This window comes from Bos grunniens, chromosome 23, assembly GCF_055505025.1.
Source record: "Bos grunniens cultivar Pamir isolate PY7600 chromosome 23, Bosgru_T2T1.0, whole genome shotgun sequence".
NCBI lineage: Eukaryota > Metazoa > Chordata > Mammalia > Artiodactyla > Bovidae > Bos > Bos grunniens.
The window spans coordinates 10,344,643-10,360,002 of NC_141187.1; the positions used below are offsets into that span (position 1 = coordinate 10,344,643).

Below are 15,360 nucleotides of genomic sequence, written 5' to 3' on the forward strand. Positions count from 1 at the left end.
TGGGAATGGGGGGCGCTGTCTGAGCAGGGCCGTCTGGCCTGAGGAGGGCGTCTGGCCCTGGTTCCTCACACACAGAGCAGCATCGGCCCCTCAGAGTGGTGCCATCAGTGGGGGATGGGGTAGGCGCCGGCAGAGCTGCAGCGTTCTCACCTGAGAAATGGGGTGGCAAGTCCGCTTGGCAGTGAGCTAGGCTGGGCAGGACTGTTGAGGGAAGGGGCCGGCTGGTAGTCGTGGGGTGTGAGGTCCCTGTGCCAGAGACCCAGGGAGGTGGGAGAAAGATAAAAATGCGGAGGGGAGTTAGAGAATCCAGACTGAGGTCCAGAAGTGTCACGTGCCCTTCCCCTCCTACCGTGTTGGTGAGGCGACGAGGCTGGCCCGGGCGTTTAACAAGTGGTAACTCGTTTGTCACCTTCATGTACCAGCTCTGGGCAGGCGCCGTGCGGCCTCTAGAAGAAACAGCTTGAGCCAGGGTCCTCACCTTTACTGGGTCTCTCGGGTCCCCGGGACACACCGTAAAACAGCTAGTGGGGAAGTTACAGTGCAAGCGTGGGGTGTCTCCAGGCCAATAAAGGAGTCGGTCTCCGGGGCAGCAAAAGGGAGACAGCGTCCCCAGTCCTGGTGGTACAGGCCCAGCGGGACTGTGTTTTCCATCTCATGGGAGGGCCCTGAGGAGCTGTCACTCGTGAGAGGGTCCTCAGGAGCTGACAGCTCACTGGGCAACAGACGGGGGTGGGGGTTGGGGGGACATGTCTGACATGAGGAGCCAAATTCAGTTCCAGAAACACCTCCCTTTATGTTCCTGTTTGCCGCAAAAGGTAGAAGCAAGGTGATCCCTTTGCCTTCCTGCTCTCAGTGAGGCTCATCTTATGACCGGACTGATTCCTGGTCCCCCGACGTTTTTGCACTTGGAGCCCAGGCACATCGCCCTTGGTTCTCACCTGTGCCACCTCCTAGGAGGGAGCCTCGCTGTCCCAAGGCTGTGGTCCTCCTTGGACTGCCTGTACCCAACTCACCTCTGGGGCACAGAAGACCCAGCAAAGCCCAGGAAGTACTTTTCCCCAAGGCTTTGTCTTCTCCCTCCCCTCACTCCCAGTGTCCATGGAAAAGCCTGATGTGATCTGAGTTGCTCCCGGCAGCCAGGTGATGGTGACGGGAGAGTGAACCTGTCTGTATATAGAGTGTCTCTTCCTGTTGCCAGCCTTTGGGCACCAGGGTCCTGTGTTCTGAACCAGCAGATGAGAGAGGGCCTTGGCAGCAGGGTCCCTAGTGTGTGGTTTTGGTTGTTTTCAGCCATACAGAGAACATATTTTTATACAGCCCAGGTAGGAGGAAAAAAAAGAAAGCCTGAATACTTGCTGAAAATGGAGTATTTGCAAGCATTTTATAAAATAGATGAGTCCATTATGGTGATAACTTTCAGGCTTTACTAAACACAAATACAAGCTCTTTATAGAGTTGACATGAAGTGCACTATTAAAGTGTGGCCATTTCCCACCTCTCTCCAAAAACGTCACGGATCCTAAGCAATAAAAAAAACCAGAGAATGTTGAACTGTTCCGTTCTGTTCTGCCAGCCTCTTCCCCCGACATTCCCCCGAGGTGCAGAATGTTTCTGGGAAAACAGCCTAATCAGATTGTTTAACTCAAGCCTAAATAGTTAAACTACCCCCAGGTGTGAGGATCAGAGCAGTGTCTGTCTTCTGTGGCTGCTCCTCTTTGTCCAGAAATGACCACATTCCCCCTTCGCTGGTCCTGGGGCCCTGGGGCTGTGGCAGGGGGAGGTGATGAGATCCGGCTCCTCCAGCCTCCACAGCCCGGGATGAGGGCCTGGGCAGAGCTGTGCCAGTCTCTGCCCGCACGGACGTCATGGCCACTTCCCTCCTCGCCCTGCGCTCCCACCAAGGCTGGAAGGGCTCCTGGGCTGCAAGTTGTTGGGAGAACTCTCAGATCCTCTGTAAACTAGAATCTTCGCAGCTGGCCTCAGCCGCCACAGTTCACAGAAAACAAAGCGCACTTTCTAGGTTGGATGGCATGGCCCTGAGAGCGCCCTGTGCACCTGCTGCGGACCGAAGCACCCAGCAGCTGGGAAGGCCGGACTCTTCCTGGCCACTTACAGGTTGCCTGAGGGCAACCCCTGGGGCCTGCAGGAGGAAGCCGAGCAGAGAGGTGTCCAGCTCTGCTCTTCCTGACTTCAAAAGGGACTTTGGCAGAATGTCATGAACTGGGCAACCAGGAGACACTGACTCTACAGGCCAGTCGGGGCTTTGGTGTTAGGTGATTGATTATATGATAATCATGAAATATATAATGTAGGTGACTTGACTTTATTTCAAAAGACACTTTGGAATCACCTTCCACTTGAGCTTTTCCCACCCTGACTGTGTGGCCTTGGGAAAATAGCTTTTCATTGTTGGCATTAACTAAGTGGACACTGGGCTTTTTTCATCAGTCAGTTGCCCCTCTCACCATGAGCCGGGCCTGGTGGGTAGAAGGGCAGATAGAACACTCTGGATTCCATCCCTCCTGGTGTTTGCTGTGGTGGTCCTCCCACACTCACCCCCTCAGGGATCCCGGCTGGTAGGCCCATTCCAGAGATAAGGACCCAACACCCAACAAGTAAATGCACTTACTTGTAAGGAAGTTTCCTCACTTTAGCAGCCTACTTTTCTCCTATAAATGCAGAAAAGGAAACAGAAGCCACCTCAGCGGATCTATGTTGAGTGCCTGCTCTTTGCTCAGGTGTGAGGCTTCTGCCCTGTAATGACCGGTGTGTCATTAAACGCCAGGTCAGGCCTTGTGGCCTGGGAATTGGAGAGCGGTTTATCTGGAAGGCAAGAGCTGTCTCCACATATCCCAAAGCGTTTTCTATGGAAGAGCAGGTGACATCAGGGAAAAAGTTTAAATATGTAGAAAGACAAATGTTCTATAACTTGGTGCTTTCTGTAAATGGGGCAAACTGACTGGGAGAGTTAGCCAGGGCCCCCTCCCTGGGACGTCTTCAGTCCCGTTAGACTAAAGTGGTGTGGGAGCCGGGATTGTATGACCTGTGAGCTCCCTGCTGCTAACTCCAGATTCTGTGTCTGGAAGAAGTCTCAGGAAATACCTAGGAACTACTTTACGGACGTACTTGGGTTCAAAGGTGTATGTGGAGCAGTATTCATTGTAGTACTGTTTAGAAAGAGAGACAATCGAGAATGCCACACGCATGCCCCCTCTTCAAAGACAGGTGAACACTGGCTGACTATATCGCCTCCGTTTAAAAAACAAAAAAAGTGTTCTTTGTGAGCTGTGGCAAGAATTCCAAAATGTGGAATTATTATTATTAAGTGGAAAAACCGAGATCCAGAGAAGCGCACTTGGAACAGCTCTGTCAGAGTTGGGGGGTGGTGTGGAGTACATCCACATAATTGCTTACTTGCGAATAGACCTAAGAGATGCTTGAGAAGCAGGTTATCTGGTTGCCTCCAGGGAGAAGAACTATAGGCAGCTCGGAGACAGCGGTCAGAAAGAGGCCTTTCTCTGAATAACCTTTTGCATCTTTTGAATTTTGAATCATGCAAAGTATTACCTGTACAAAAATAAGTAAAAATATGTTTTAAAACTTTACTAGATCAGAGCGCTGTGGACAACAGAAGGGGAATGGGGAGCAAGCTAACTTTTTATTGAGCATCTACCGAGAGCCAGGTCTTAAGCCAAATGCACTTGAAATGGGCAGGGCCAGAGAAGGGGGTGCTCTGGGGAGGGCTGAGTGGGAGAGGCCTTCTCTTGGAGGGGCACAGCAGACCTGCTTCCCATGCCAGCCTCTGGGCTGCCCAGTCGATGAGGTTTGCCGCCCCAGCGAGAAGTGTTTCCTCTGCTTTTGCAGAGCTGGGGGCTGGAGTTAATGTGTACATTAACAAACAGTCAGGGGACTGCATGCCTGCCTGAGCCAGCAGGCATTTCTGTGGTGGAGGAGAAGACCTTCCTGTGCCCTGGCTGCCGGGTAGAGGAGGTGTTTATCCCATGTTGTTCAGCCAGGCTCAAATGTACTGCCTTTGTGTGCCAGCTGGAGGCTGGCTGGAGAGTTGTTATTTTTCTGACTGTCAGACCTAAGGCTCCTTACTTGCACTTAGAGGAAAAAGCATCCACGTCCTGGTACAGGAGGTCTTTTTTTCCTTTCTTTAGAAAAAGAGCAGTGAATGAGCTCATTATCACACTACGCTGGGGGCGGGGGCGGGGGGATGGGGGTGGGGGGGGCTCCTCCTCCTGCCCCCGCCTGGTCCTGCCCCTGGCCAGGTTTCCCGGAGCAGGGGGCTTGGCTCTAGCTCCGGGTGACCAAAGCCAGATGGCTGGGACAGGTGGTCCACATGGCGGGGAGGGGCGATGCTGGAGACATCTGGCTACTCAGAGACCAGCTCTGTGTGCTGTGGTCCAGGGGAAGGACAAGCGTCTGCCCTCTTCTCCCCCAGTGTGGAGCTGTGTGCAGGACTGCCCACCTCCAGGGAGCAAAAGCTCCTCCGTTTAGGGTTACATGCCCCTTCCAGGGCTCTGCTGGTCTGAGCTCTAGAAAATGTCCCCACACCTCAGAGCTGGTGGTCACGCAGTACCAATTATCTATGAGGTGCTTACGAATTGCCAGGCCCTGCTCCAGGTGCGGTGGGTACAGCCCGGAACAGAGCTGGCGCAGCCTCTGTCCTCATGAAATTTAGATTCTAGCAGGAGCAGTGGAGGGCGCCTGCCCTGGCCCTCTCTCACACCCTCCACGCGGTCTCCACTGGGTCTGGAAAGGCTGGAGGGTGGGGGAAGTGATGTATAAATTGCCTCAGAAGGGAGGCATTTGGGCGTTTCCAGCAGCTGAGCCCCGATTGTTACCCACTCACTCCCTTCAGAGCACGTCTTTAGACCCTCGGGGGCAGGGGCCAGAGAAGAGCCTTTCTTGACCTGTGTGAGCTCTGAAACCTCGCAGGTCAGTGCTGGACCTTGGCGTCATCTGGAAAAGTCCTGGAGGCCTGTCCCTGCACGCGCTGCTGGTGAGCTGGCAGTGTCTGACTTGAGCCTCACAGCCTGTCTTGTTCCTTTCTCTTCTGTCTCAGATTGAGAAGATCATGAGCTCTATTGGAGAAGGGATCGACTTTTCTCAGGAACAGCAGAGGATCTCAGGTACCGTACCACACAGCCATTTCCCCCTCTGGACGCAGCCCTCTTGCTCCCTTCTGGCTCAGACATTTCTCTGACCCAGAGGACAGACGTTTAGGGGTGAGAGAGGTCAGCCCAGACCACGTCACGCTCGCGTCTACACCGCCCACCCAGCTGTGATTTTAGGAGCCATGACTCCTTTGGCATAGAGGAGAGGAAAGTGGACAGAGGCATCTTAGGCTGTCTGTGAGGAAGCTCCGTTTTAAAAAGGGAACGACTGTCACTGTTATTTTCCTGAACGTGGGCTTTCTCTGGTTGGCTCACGGGGGCTGCTCCTTGAGTTGGCCCCAGCCTCCCGGGCGGCTCTGCGTCTCCCCGGGAACGTGGCTTGGGCCCTCCTGACCCATGACGGTGGCAGTGCCCTGGCGTGGGCTCTTCACCTGATCGCCTGGAAGGGCTAGATTTGCTGTTCCCTCCTCGTGTCCGTTTCTCCATTTTTCCATTTATTCACCATGTTCACTTCAGAGCACTGTTACTTGGGTTATTCTTTTCATTTCAAAGCCCTGCAGGTGAGCTCTGCCTGCCTTTGTTTGAAACAAAGGCACTAGGGAGGCCCTACCTGAGCTGTTTTCCTTGGTGATAGAACTATGGTTACGCAGCTTGCTCATGAGGTGACATTCTTACGGTGCCTCTCAGAGCACCTCTCACACCCTCCCCTTAAGCCTCTGAAGGCACTCTTGCCACCAGGGCACCTGGGCGGACAGAAGCTGAGGAGCTGGCCTCTTCCCGTCATCAGGGAAGGCTCCCTCTGCACTTAAGGGGCGGCTTCCTTGTTCAGTCGGGAGGCTGTTTCCAAGACTGCCCTGTGAGCCCAGAGTGGAATGGGCCGTTCCCGCATGAGCCCCTGGCCTTGGCAGGAAGTCCGGTGGACGACGGGGCAAGCATGAACCTCAGCGAGGAAGCTGCTGCTGAGGCCACGGGCCTTGTGGGGAGCCTCGGCCCTGTCTCAAAGCCTGATTCTACATGTGCGTGTGTCCAGGGCAAGGTGCTCACTCCCTGTGAGCCCACGGTTTCCTATCGACGACATTTGGATAATCATACTTACCTCTTTTCACTTGTTAAAGTTAAGTAATACATACAAATACTTGAGGTGAAGCGGTGCTTGTTTCTGTCCATGAAACAATTACTTCCTCATACTGAGAAACCCACTGGGTTCCTCGAGCCACCTTCTGTTCAGCAGCCCTGTTTCCCTGGACTCTAGCAGAGAAGGCCCGATTGGGTTGGGTCCATCTTTACCAGTCATGGATTATGCGAGAGGTCTGCACATGTGGCTCTTCTGGCTAAGAGTTTGTGGCTCTGTTTCATGGCACTTTAATAGATACAGTCCAGGGAGCTTAATTGTGGTTTGCAGGCTTTGCCAGGAGCAAGTGTTTATTGGGGATAATGTTTAGGACCGAGACAGACTGTGGCCATTTTCAAAACTGTTCTCTAGGGGCAGCGGGGATGGGTTGGCTGCAGTCAGTTCAGTTGAGGCTGGTCTCCGCTTCCCTGTGCCTCTCTGCGTCTGAGGAGCTTACATCAGTTGTGTATGCTCGAGAGGTTGGCGCAGAAGCAGGCCGTTACCTCTTGGCTTTGGTTAATCGGGAGACGCGACAGCCCTTCTGGAAAACACTCGTTTGGAAGAGTCCTTCTTCTTAGACTTGGTGACAGTGAGCCCTTTCCTTGCCCTGTGTGCCCCACCCTCCAAATCTCACGCCCCATGAACCCACGTGAATGGCGAGAGATGGTCCGGCTACCCACCTAGGTTTCTGGCTCCCAGCACACAGTGTTTTTAGTAGCACTGAGTAGCATCCTCCAGACCCCAGCTTAGGAAAGTTGAGGGTGAGTACACAAAGGTGGCTACCTGAGCAGAGGGTGCGTCCACCCGCACTGCAGAGTCCCAGCCTGCAGTGTCTGTGGGGTGGCCGGACTGTGAAGGGTGGAGTGGGGCTCTGGTCTGCCCGTAACCTCTGTCTGATGTGTCAGAGGGGACTTTCCCCAGGACCTCAGAGAGCACCAGCCTTCAGCTAAGCCCTAACCAGATTTATTCTTCATTTTGAATGATCAGTGTCAGATTCCAAACCATCCTTGGTTTCTGGATCTAGGAGAGGAGACCAGGGCTCAGGGGTCGCCGTCCCAGGAGGAAGAGCAGACTCGCAGGCAGGCAGCCCTTAGCTAAGCAGGGCGTTGCCCGCTGTGACTGGTTTTGCAGGGGATCGTGTCCTGAAAGCCGAGACCCCAAGATGGTGCTTGAATCTAACTCTTATTTTGGGCTGTGGGCCCCTGAGTGTCTGGCACTAGAGCTGGTGACCTGTATCCCGACGGGCCTGTTTGCCAGCTTGTCCCGCTGTCAGGAATCCAGGGAGGGCAGGCCTTCCCCGGCCCAGGCCACTCTGGCAGCTTTCACCAAGGGCCTGTGCTGTTCAGCCAGTGAAAGAAAACGCTTGACTTTGTTTTGCTGCCATCAGCTGTTTCAGTGGTTGAGTAGGTGTTGAACGTGGGCTGCTCCAGGAGCCCTGTGTCCCGGGAGAGCAGCGGGCCAGCCTGCTGGGGGCAGGTATCTCGCAGCACGTTTAGAGGGTGGCGTGTGGTCCCCGGGTTTGGTCTCCGCAGCTGGACTGGAGGTTTGGTCCCAGTTTCCACTTGTCCTTGGAGTCCCTGGCCGTGTCCTCCTCCCCTGATTTTCACCAGCCTGCTGGGGGCCTGGCACTTCCCTGCTGGGTTCTCACAGCCTGGAGAGAAGTCACTTCCTAAGTTGATTGGTGCACTCACCCGAGAACTCTGTTGTCCTGTCCTTATTGTGTCACCTGTTTTTGTGATACCTCGTGGCTTATCTTCTTGGCAGAGAGGCACAGTCATTCCTGAAATGATGGGGTCGGGGGGTGACTTCACCTATAGGCTGTGCCCTCAGGAGAGTGTCACTCCTCTGTCCCCTGTCTGGCTGTCCTAGAAACTATCGGCCAAAACTGTAGGACGTTCCTTCTCTGTTCTCCCTGATCACCTGTCTGCAGCCCCTGGAGCTGGAGGTAAAGTTCGGCCGTCTCTGGCTTTCGTACATGTACACATTGGCCAACAGCTGATCCTGGAGGATCTGTTGGGAGAATCCGTCCTTTTGCTCCCGTGCTGGTTGCTGCTGTCTCCTTCTCCCTTGGTGGCAGCAGCAGCAGCAGCTTCTGCTGAGATGTCCGATCCCTGATGTATTTTCCTGAGCGTGGAAGGGTGGGGGAGGGGAGGGGAGGAGGGGGAGGGCCAGACGTAACGAGAGTGAGCAAGGACTGTAGAGCTGACAGCAGGCAGTGTGGAGCCCAGGAGCCTTTAGACAAAGCATTCTGCTGCGGTTCTGGACACGCGCACAGCCACCAGCAGCAGGCGGGACTACGGCTGCCTGGCCAGGGGATTACGAGCAGGAATGAATCAGCGGCCGGGGGACACTTGATTTCACAGGCACTCAGAGGCCCTCTGCCGAGGTTCCTGGAGCAGATGGCCCCGCTCCGGGGCAGGGGGGCCCAGGCCGCCCCCAGACTCAGCATCTCGCAGAGCTGCTACCGTGCATCGGGAGGCCGGCTGCCAGGGCCCTGACCACCATCTGTTCTGCAGAGGACAGAGGAGGGGGAGCCTGGGACGGTGGGTCACCAGGGTCTCCTACCTAAACCAAGCCACTTGGCCTGCCCACAGGGCAGAAGGTGCTGGGAACACCAGAATGACTTTCACCGCGTCAAGACTTCTCCGGAGGTGATGTTTTTGTAGTTGGTTCTCCTTTTTCCTTCTTTCATCTCTTCTTGCCCACGAGAACCGGAGAAGTAGATGGGGTTAAGGTGATCAGCTCAGAGCATCCAAGGTCTTCCAGGAAGGGCTGAACTTTTTTCCCCCTGCACTGGCAGGCTCCCAGTCCTACCGAGGAGCAGAGCAAATGAGGTCCTCCCTTTCATATTCATCCTCAGAGGAGGGAGGCAAGCCCCGGAGACGCTGGGAAGACAGCTGCTGCCTTTATCACTCGGCCAGAGACAGAGCAGCGCCGACCGGGAAATAGGCTCGCGCCACTCAGATGACAGAGGACCGCTGCGTTTCTCTGTTCTGTTGAGCTGGGTTTTGTCTTCTTTAGCTGAGAACTGGATCTGCCCGCCTGCTTTCCACCCGAGCAGGCTAGTCACGGGAACAGCCACCGTCGGAAGAGGAAGATGAACGCCCAACCCCCGCCGCCCAGCCCCGCCCGGGAAGGCAGCCCCGCGGACAGCGACCTGCCCCGGGAGACGGCCCGCTTCCCGGCGGCCGGAGTGTAGTGGGGTCCCGGCCCCCAGCCCTCGCCCATGTGCCCGCCCGGCCCGCGCCGCCCTGAGCCTCTGCGCACGAAAGCCTGGTGGCCATGGTTTGCTTGTTCCGGGACTGCTGGGGGAAGACAAGTAAAAGTCTCCTTTCTCCGCGGGCCGGGGTCCTGCTGCTTGGGCTGCATGCGCTGGCTGCCCGGGGCCGGGCGCGGAGCCCTCGCTGTGCCTGTGTCCCTCCGCTGCATGAAGAGGCGCGCTCGCCCCTGACTGGCCTGGGCTGCAAGGTCGTGGGACTGGTCCCTCGTCCCCCGCCCCTTCTGGGGCCCGTGGGGACGGACTTTGTGAAATTCCTGCGTGCAGGCGGACGAGCGCCGACCCGGAGAGCCTAGGGGGTCAGCTCCCCCGGCCCCCCGGGCCGCCAGACCCCGGGGGGCGTGGGAGTGGGCGGCGGCCACCCGGTGCCCTTGCGCCACCCGCGGAGGAGGGCCCGGCGCTCGCCTGCCTCCGGTCCCGAGTGTGGCTGCTCCGTGGTAATGACGATGGTGTGGCAGTGCCATCTGTCTTCCTCCGAGTGCCGCTGCTACCGCCTCAATGGTTTCTCCCTTTTCAAGCGTCTGCCGATTCCTCTCTCGTCAGGTGCGCGGCCGCTGGAACAGAGCGTCGGGGAGTGGCTGGAGGCCGTGGGGCTGCAGCAGTATGAGAGCAGGCTGCTTCTCAACGGCTTTGACGATGTCCGCTTCCTGGTGAGTGCCCAGCCCTGGGGGAGGCCGCTCCCGCACCCCAGGCCCCGCTGGAGGTGGAAACTGTACGTAGACCTGTGTCCCAGGAAGAGGGGCCGCGCGGCTGGACGCGGCGGTGGCGCTGCTTTGTCAGCACTGCTCTGGGCACACCCTGTCGGGAGGACTCTTTGCAAGTTCACATCGGAGAAGCAGTGTCCCTGACACATCCCTTGGTCCACTCCTGTCTCCCTCTCAGATCCCGGGTCTCAGATCCCAGCCAGATGCCAGAAGCTCCCTTTGTTCCCCAAAACTTTACTGTCAAGCCTGTGGTCACTGAAGTCAGAAGGTCTCTGGCACGAAGGCCTGGTAGTGGGCTGGTGGCCTCATGGGTGGCGCAGATGGGAGGCTGAGTGGGGGTGGGAAGGATCGGCTGCTTTACTGAGGTGTAACTTTGCATTCTCTTCTTGCAAAGCACAACAGCTCAGAAAGAAAGAAAAACCCAAGTATCCTCTCTGTGGAGCAGGGGCCCACCCGGACCCTGGGTCCAGACCCAGTGCTCCCTGTATAGGTCCAAGAAGCAGCTGTGGGCGGGGTGCCCATGCCTGAATCTCCTCGGGAAGCCCTCCCCTAGGTTGAGCGCAGTGGTGGGGACAGAGCTGACGCGTCCTGTTAGCACTCTGGGTGCGGGGAGGTGCTCACTGACTCTCCCAGCAGCCCTGAGATGTGCACTCACATCTCCATCTTCATTTTCCAGACCTAGAGCAGTGGACTGTCTTACTCACGCTCACGTCTCTGGGAACTGGGGAGGGTAGGACACGAGCCTGGCACTCCGGGTCTGAGGGTCCTGCTTCGCTGCCACGCACACGGCCTGTTTCTCACTGGTGGCTAAGGGGAGTGGGAGTGGTGCCTTTTAGATGCTTGAAGTCGCCTTCTTGCCCGTGCTGTGTTGGGAGCTGGTTTGAGGTTCCTTCCTTCCTGGTGGGCCTGTCCCGCCTCTCACGATTTCCAGGGTGCAGTCCCGAGTGGACACTGAGGTGCCTCCGCTCCCTGAAGCAGATCCCTGACCACGCAGCCCCCCTCGGCCGCTGTGATTGAGGGTGGTGGTCAGTGGACCCAGGGCTCCCCCTGCCCTTTACTGTCCAGAGTGGGTCTCTGTGGGGCTCTCACTGACGGGGTGGCATTGGGCACCTCCCAAGTAGTGGGCCACCCAGGGAGCTGGCCCAAGGCACCGCGGGGGACCCTGACTGGGACAGCTCACCCCACCAGGTTGTCTGTGTCCCAGGGCAGACAGCGAAGGCTGCTGCAAGCCACCCTTCCCAAGCCAACTTGAGGCCAGTTATTTTTCAGCTTTTAAAAATACTAGGTTTTAAATAGCTTTTTTTTTTTTTTAACTTGAACTGAGTATATTTATGGTTCTTATAACCTAATCCCTGACTTACCAGGTTCCTTGGGGAAGGCCAGCAAACCCAAAACGGAGGTGAGTGTTCAGCCAGTGAGTGAGTGCACCGCGCCCTTGGTGCCGGCCGGTGAGGGGCCTTGTGCCTCTGAGCACAGCCCTTCCTCAGACTGGCCATCAGGTGGGCGAGGAAGGGTGGCTGTGGGTGTCCCCTGCCTGTGCTGGGGGATCTGAGAGGCTGAGCTCCTGACTTCTCACCCCTCCTCCTACTGGTCTGGAAAGGCTAAGGTGCCCATTTCTTGAGTATAAAAACCCCTTTAAAACTGCTTCTCTGCCCCTCCTTGTACTCTGACCAGAAAGGAGCTGGGCAGGCACCTGGGGAAGAAGTCTGGCCCTGGCCCAGGCATCCACGCACGATGCGGGGCCTCTGTCGGAACACACCTGTTCCCTTTGGGGAGGGGCTCATTGAGGGAGGCCCGCAGCTCAGTTCTTCCAGGGCCTTCCAGGCTCCTCCTGCTGCCCTGGGTGCGAGCCGTTCCCCTCTGTCCTCTCAGTTCCGGAGGGGCGGCTGGCAGGCAGGAAGGCTGATTGCGCCTCAGTCTAGCGCATGGCTTCTCAGGCCTTCAGTGGCCTGAGTGGCCATGCACAGCATCCTGGGTAATTGCATGTAAGTTGCCAGATGGGCTGCAAGGCTAATTAAGTTTTCGTAACCAGAAAAGGGAGGAAGAGAACACGTAAGAAGGGAGTGTTTTGTTTAGAAACATTCCCTCGTTGCATATGGTATAACTTACACTGCGTTAGCTGGTGGCGTTATCCCTGTGTGATTTGGTTTTCAGTAGGTTGTAAATGTTTCTCTTCATTGTGAAATGCTCTGGAGACTCTTCTGCAAGATTCACAAGTGGCTCCCAGGAAGCCAGCCAGGCTCTAGATGTAGTAGGAACGTCTGAGACCAAGGGCTGCTATGGAATCTCCCTGTGACGGGGTCCTCTGAGTTGTGGGAGGAGTCTAGGGCATTTGTGAGAGTCACCTGGCTCCCTCTCAGGGTAGAGGGGACCTTAACACCACGTGGTCTTATCGTCCCCTCTGTGCCCGAGGTCCTTCCAGATGACCTCTGCCCTGTTCCCAGTGACGGGCCCTCCCCCTTGCAAAGGCACAGCCCCTTCATGCTCTACGTCGCTCAGGCTGGTTTAGACCCTTCTTCATATTGAGCCAAACCTGTCTCCTTGTGGCTTCTGTCCCTGGGCCCAAGCTTACTTTTGGGGGCCATGCAGAGCACACTTAGGCCGTGAGCAAATGGAAGACCTCCGTCACGGCCTCCTGGGTCCTGTCTTGTCCAAGCTTCTCTTGGCTTCTCCTCCTGTGATGTGAGACCTGAGCCGGACAAGTGAGTGCTGCAGTTTGAACTTGATTCACACTTTCTTGCCCGCAGGGGGCAGGGGCAGGGGCTGCCAGGCACCCCCAGGGTGACAGGGCTGACCCCGACCCGGGAGCCAGGGCGGGAAGTCCGGCTCACACGTCTGCCAGCCCGCCCACCGCGCTGGCTCGTGCATCGTAGCCAGTTCCATTTGTCTCACCACAAATCTTGTCCACAGGAAATGGGCTTTTTTAGAGAAGGGAGGAAATGTGTTTAATCAGCACGGAAAGAAGGTAATCGGTGGTTGGCGAGTGTGCAGCTCAAGCGGGCTGGTGCAGGTCCGGTATCTGGAACTCGGCCTCACGTCCCCTCACTGGAGTGTCATGGAGTCAGTGGTGGCGCTCCTCCTGCGGGGTCGGGTGGACATTTAGAAAGGTTCTCAGGACTCTGACGTGCAGGAACATTCACCTTGGAGTGCTGAGTGAAGAAGCTGAGACACAAAAATCCGTGTGCAACATGATCTTAATTTTCAAAATAGAAAGCATATCGAAGTGCAGCGAGTAAGCCAAAAATGTATTCTACTGTTCGTTATCTCAGGGGGATTATGGCTTTGTTTCCTTTTTGAGAGTGAAATAGATTTTCTGTGTTTCCTACAAGGAACGGCTTTGAAATCAGCTAAGCAGATGCTGTAGGCATCGTAACAAATTTGAGTCTAGCTGGGAGAACGCGCGCACACAGCACTGGTAACAGCGACGAGTGCTAAGTACCGGGCACGGAGGAGATGCCTCGCTCACCCAGGGTTCACTGCCTGCCGGGCACCGAGCTGGCGCCCAGCCCTGAGGCGGGTGTGCATCAAATCGCAAACAGGGCCCTGGGCCCAGAGGGTGGAGACACTGCCAGGAAGTGGCAGAGCCGGGACACTCGCCCAGAGCTATCTGACTTTGAACCCCTACATTCCCCGTGCCATCCTGGGGGTTTTGTAGAGGCTGCAAGAGCTGGAAAGACTCTAGGGAGAGGCCCCCACTGTCTGTGGTGAGGCTGGCTTGAGGGCAGAAACGGGCAGGACCCAGAGAGGGCAGCAAGGGGGGCTGGGCCTGATGTTGAGGGGCCTCAAAAGCCACTCTCTGGGGGGCCCCCACGATCTCTGAGTTCTGGGTATAGGGGGCAGGATCCTGTGGTTATGGCTTTGCCAGGCAGGGCACCGGGGAGTCAAGATGCCCACTGGACAGCATGGTGGAGTGCTGATCCACCATGGCACGTGGCAACTGATCGAGGCTGGGAGTTTAGACAAGGGGAAAACGGGAAGGAGTCAGCAGCAGCTCAGGCTGGGCTGGAAACAGAGGCTGAGAGGCAGGCCTGTGCCTCTCCGGGGCAGTGCTGGGGCAGCCTCGTGCGCCTCCCGTCGGTTTATTTCTCCCCTCTGCCCATGTTTTCCTGAGGTGCCAGCTGGTGCCACATGTAGGGGAGAGATGGCAGGTGAGCAGGACCAGCCCCTGTGAGTGCTCAAGGCACGAACTTGGCCAGGGGCTCCTTCTGTACTGGCTTCTGTGAAGCTTCCCAGCCAGGTTCCCAGACCCTTGAGCCCCCCTTCTTGCTGTACCCCTGGATCAGCCTCACTGTTCACCCCGGAAGCCAGGCTGTGCCCTTGGGTTTCCGCCCAGGCTCCTGCCGTGGCTCCTCATCCCCTCTGACATCCCTGCCTTTGCCTCTCCCTGCCCTGCTGTCAGGCTGCCTCCCCGCCTCGCCATCTCTCCAGCCAGCGCTTGGGGAGCTGACGGCTCTGGGGCGGGGCCGTTGCTGTGCCCCCGTGTGTAGCAGGGCCCGAGAGGGAGAGTTTCCTCACCTGGGTCATTGGAGGGGTGTGGAGCTAAGGCTTTGGAAGGAATGCGTTCAGTTCAGTTCAGTTGCTCAGTCCTGTCCGACTCTGCGACGCCATGGACTGCAGCACGCCAGGCCTCCCTGTCCATCACCAACTCCCGGAGCTTACTCCTTTGGAAGGAATATTCTTAGACAAGTGTGGATCCTGCCTCCTGTGCTAACTCAGTTCTGTGGTCACTTAAGAACTTAGCTCCTCGTTATCCCAGGGGCTGTTGCTTCCTTGTCTTGGCAGAGCCCTTGAGTCTTGAGACCAGAGCCAGGTTCCCTTTGGGCCCCTTCCCAGCGCTTGCGCTCTCTTGCTCCCCCAGAATTACCCAGAGGGCCAGCAGTTGGAGTCACTTAGCGTCCAGCTCCGCGTGCCCCCGTGTGGCACTGGCCTCTCCCATCCCCTTCATAGTGGCGTTTGAGAGCTGTCTTCACGTCTGTTAATTTAACCAAGTGCCCTGAGGATGGAGTTGGAGTGGTGAACACATTCTGTCCTGTAGCTTCCGGGTCTGGGGTCTCGGGGTGAGCAGCTGCTGGGGGCTGTGTCTGGTATCTCAGCACGTCTCTGTGTTCGGTTAGTCGACCCCCAGGGTGCATGTGCAGGAGTGCA

The 15,360-nt window shown here is 56.8% G+C and overlaps 1 protein-coding gene across 19 annotated transcripts in view; it reads left to right on the forward strand.

The window, feature by feature from the left end:
* ANKS1A (ankyrin repeat and sterile alpha motif domain containing 1A) overlaps window positions 1-15,360 on the forward strand; it is a 169,081-nt gene that overhangs the window by 135,494 nt on the left and 18,227 nt on the right. For 15 of the 19 annotated variants that reach the window (XM_086371250.1, XM_086371256.1, XM_086371253.1 and 12 more), the window contains 2 exons: window positions 5,072-5,138; window positions 10,055-10,161. In XM_086371250.1, the coding sequence (XP_086227376.1) occupies window positions 5,072-5,138; window positions 10,055-10,161 (174 nt within the window). Of the gene's footprint in view, window positions 1-5,071; window positions 6,270-8,828; window positions 9,003-9,094; window positions 9,219-9,255; window positions 9,487-10,054; window positions 10,162-15,360 lie in introns of those variants that run through there. The other 4 variants (XM_086371263.1, XM_086371261.1, XM_086371262.1 and 1 more) reach the window with 4 other exon arrangements.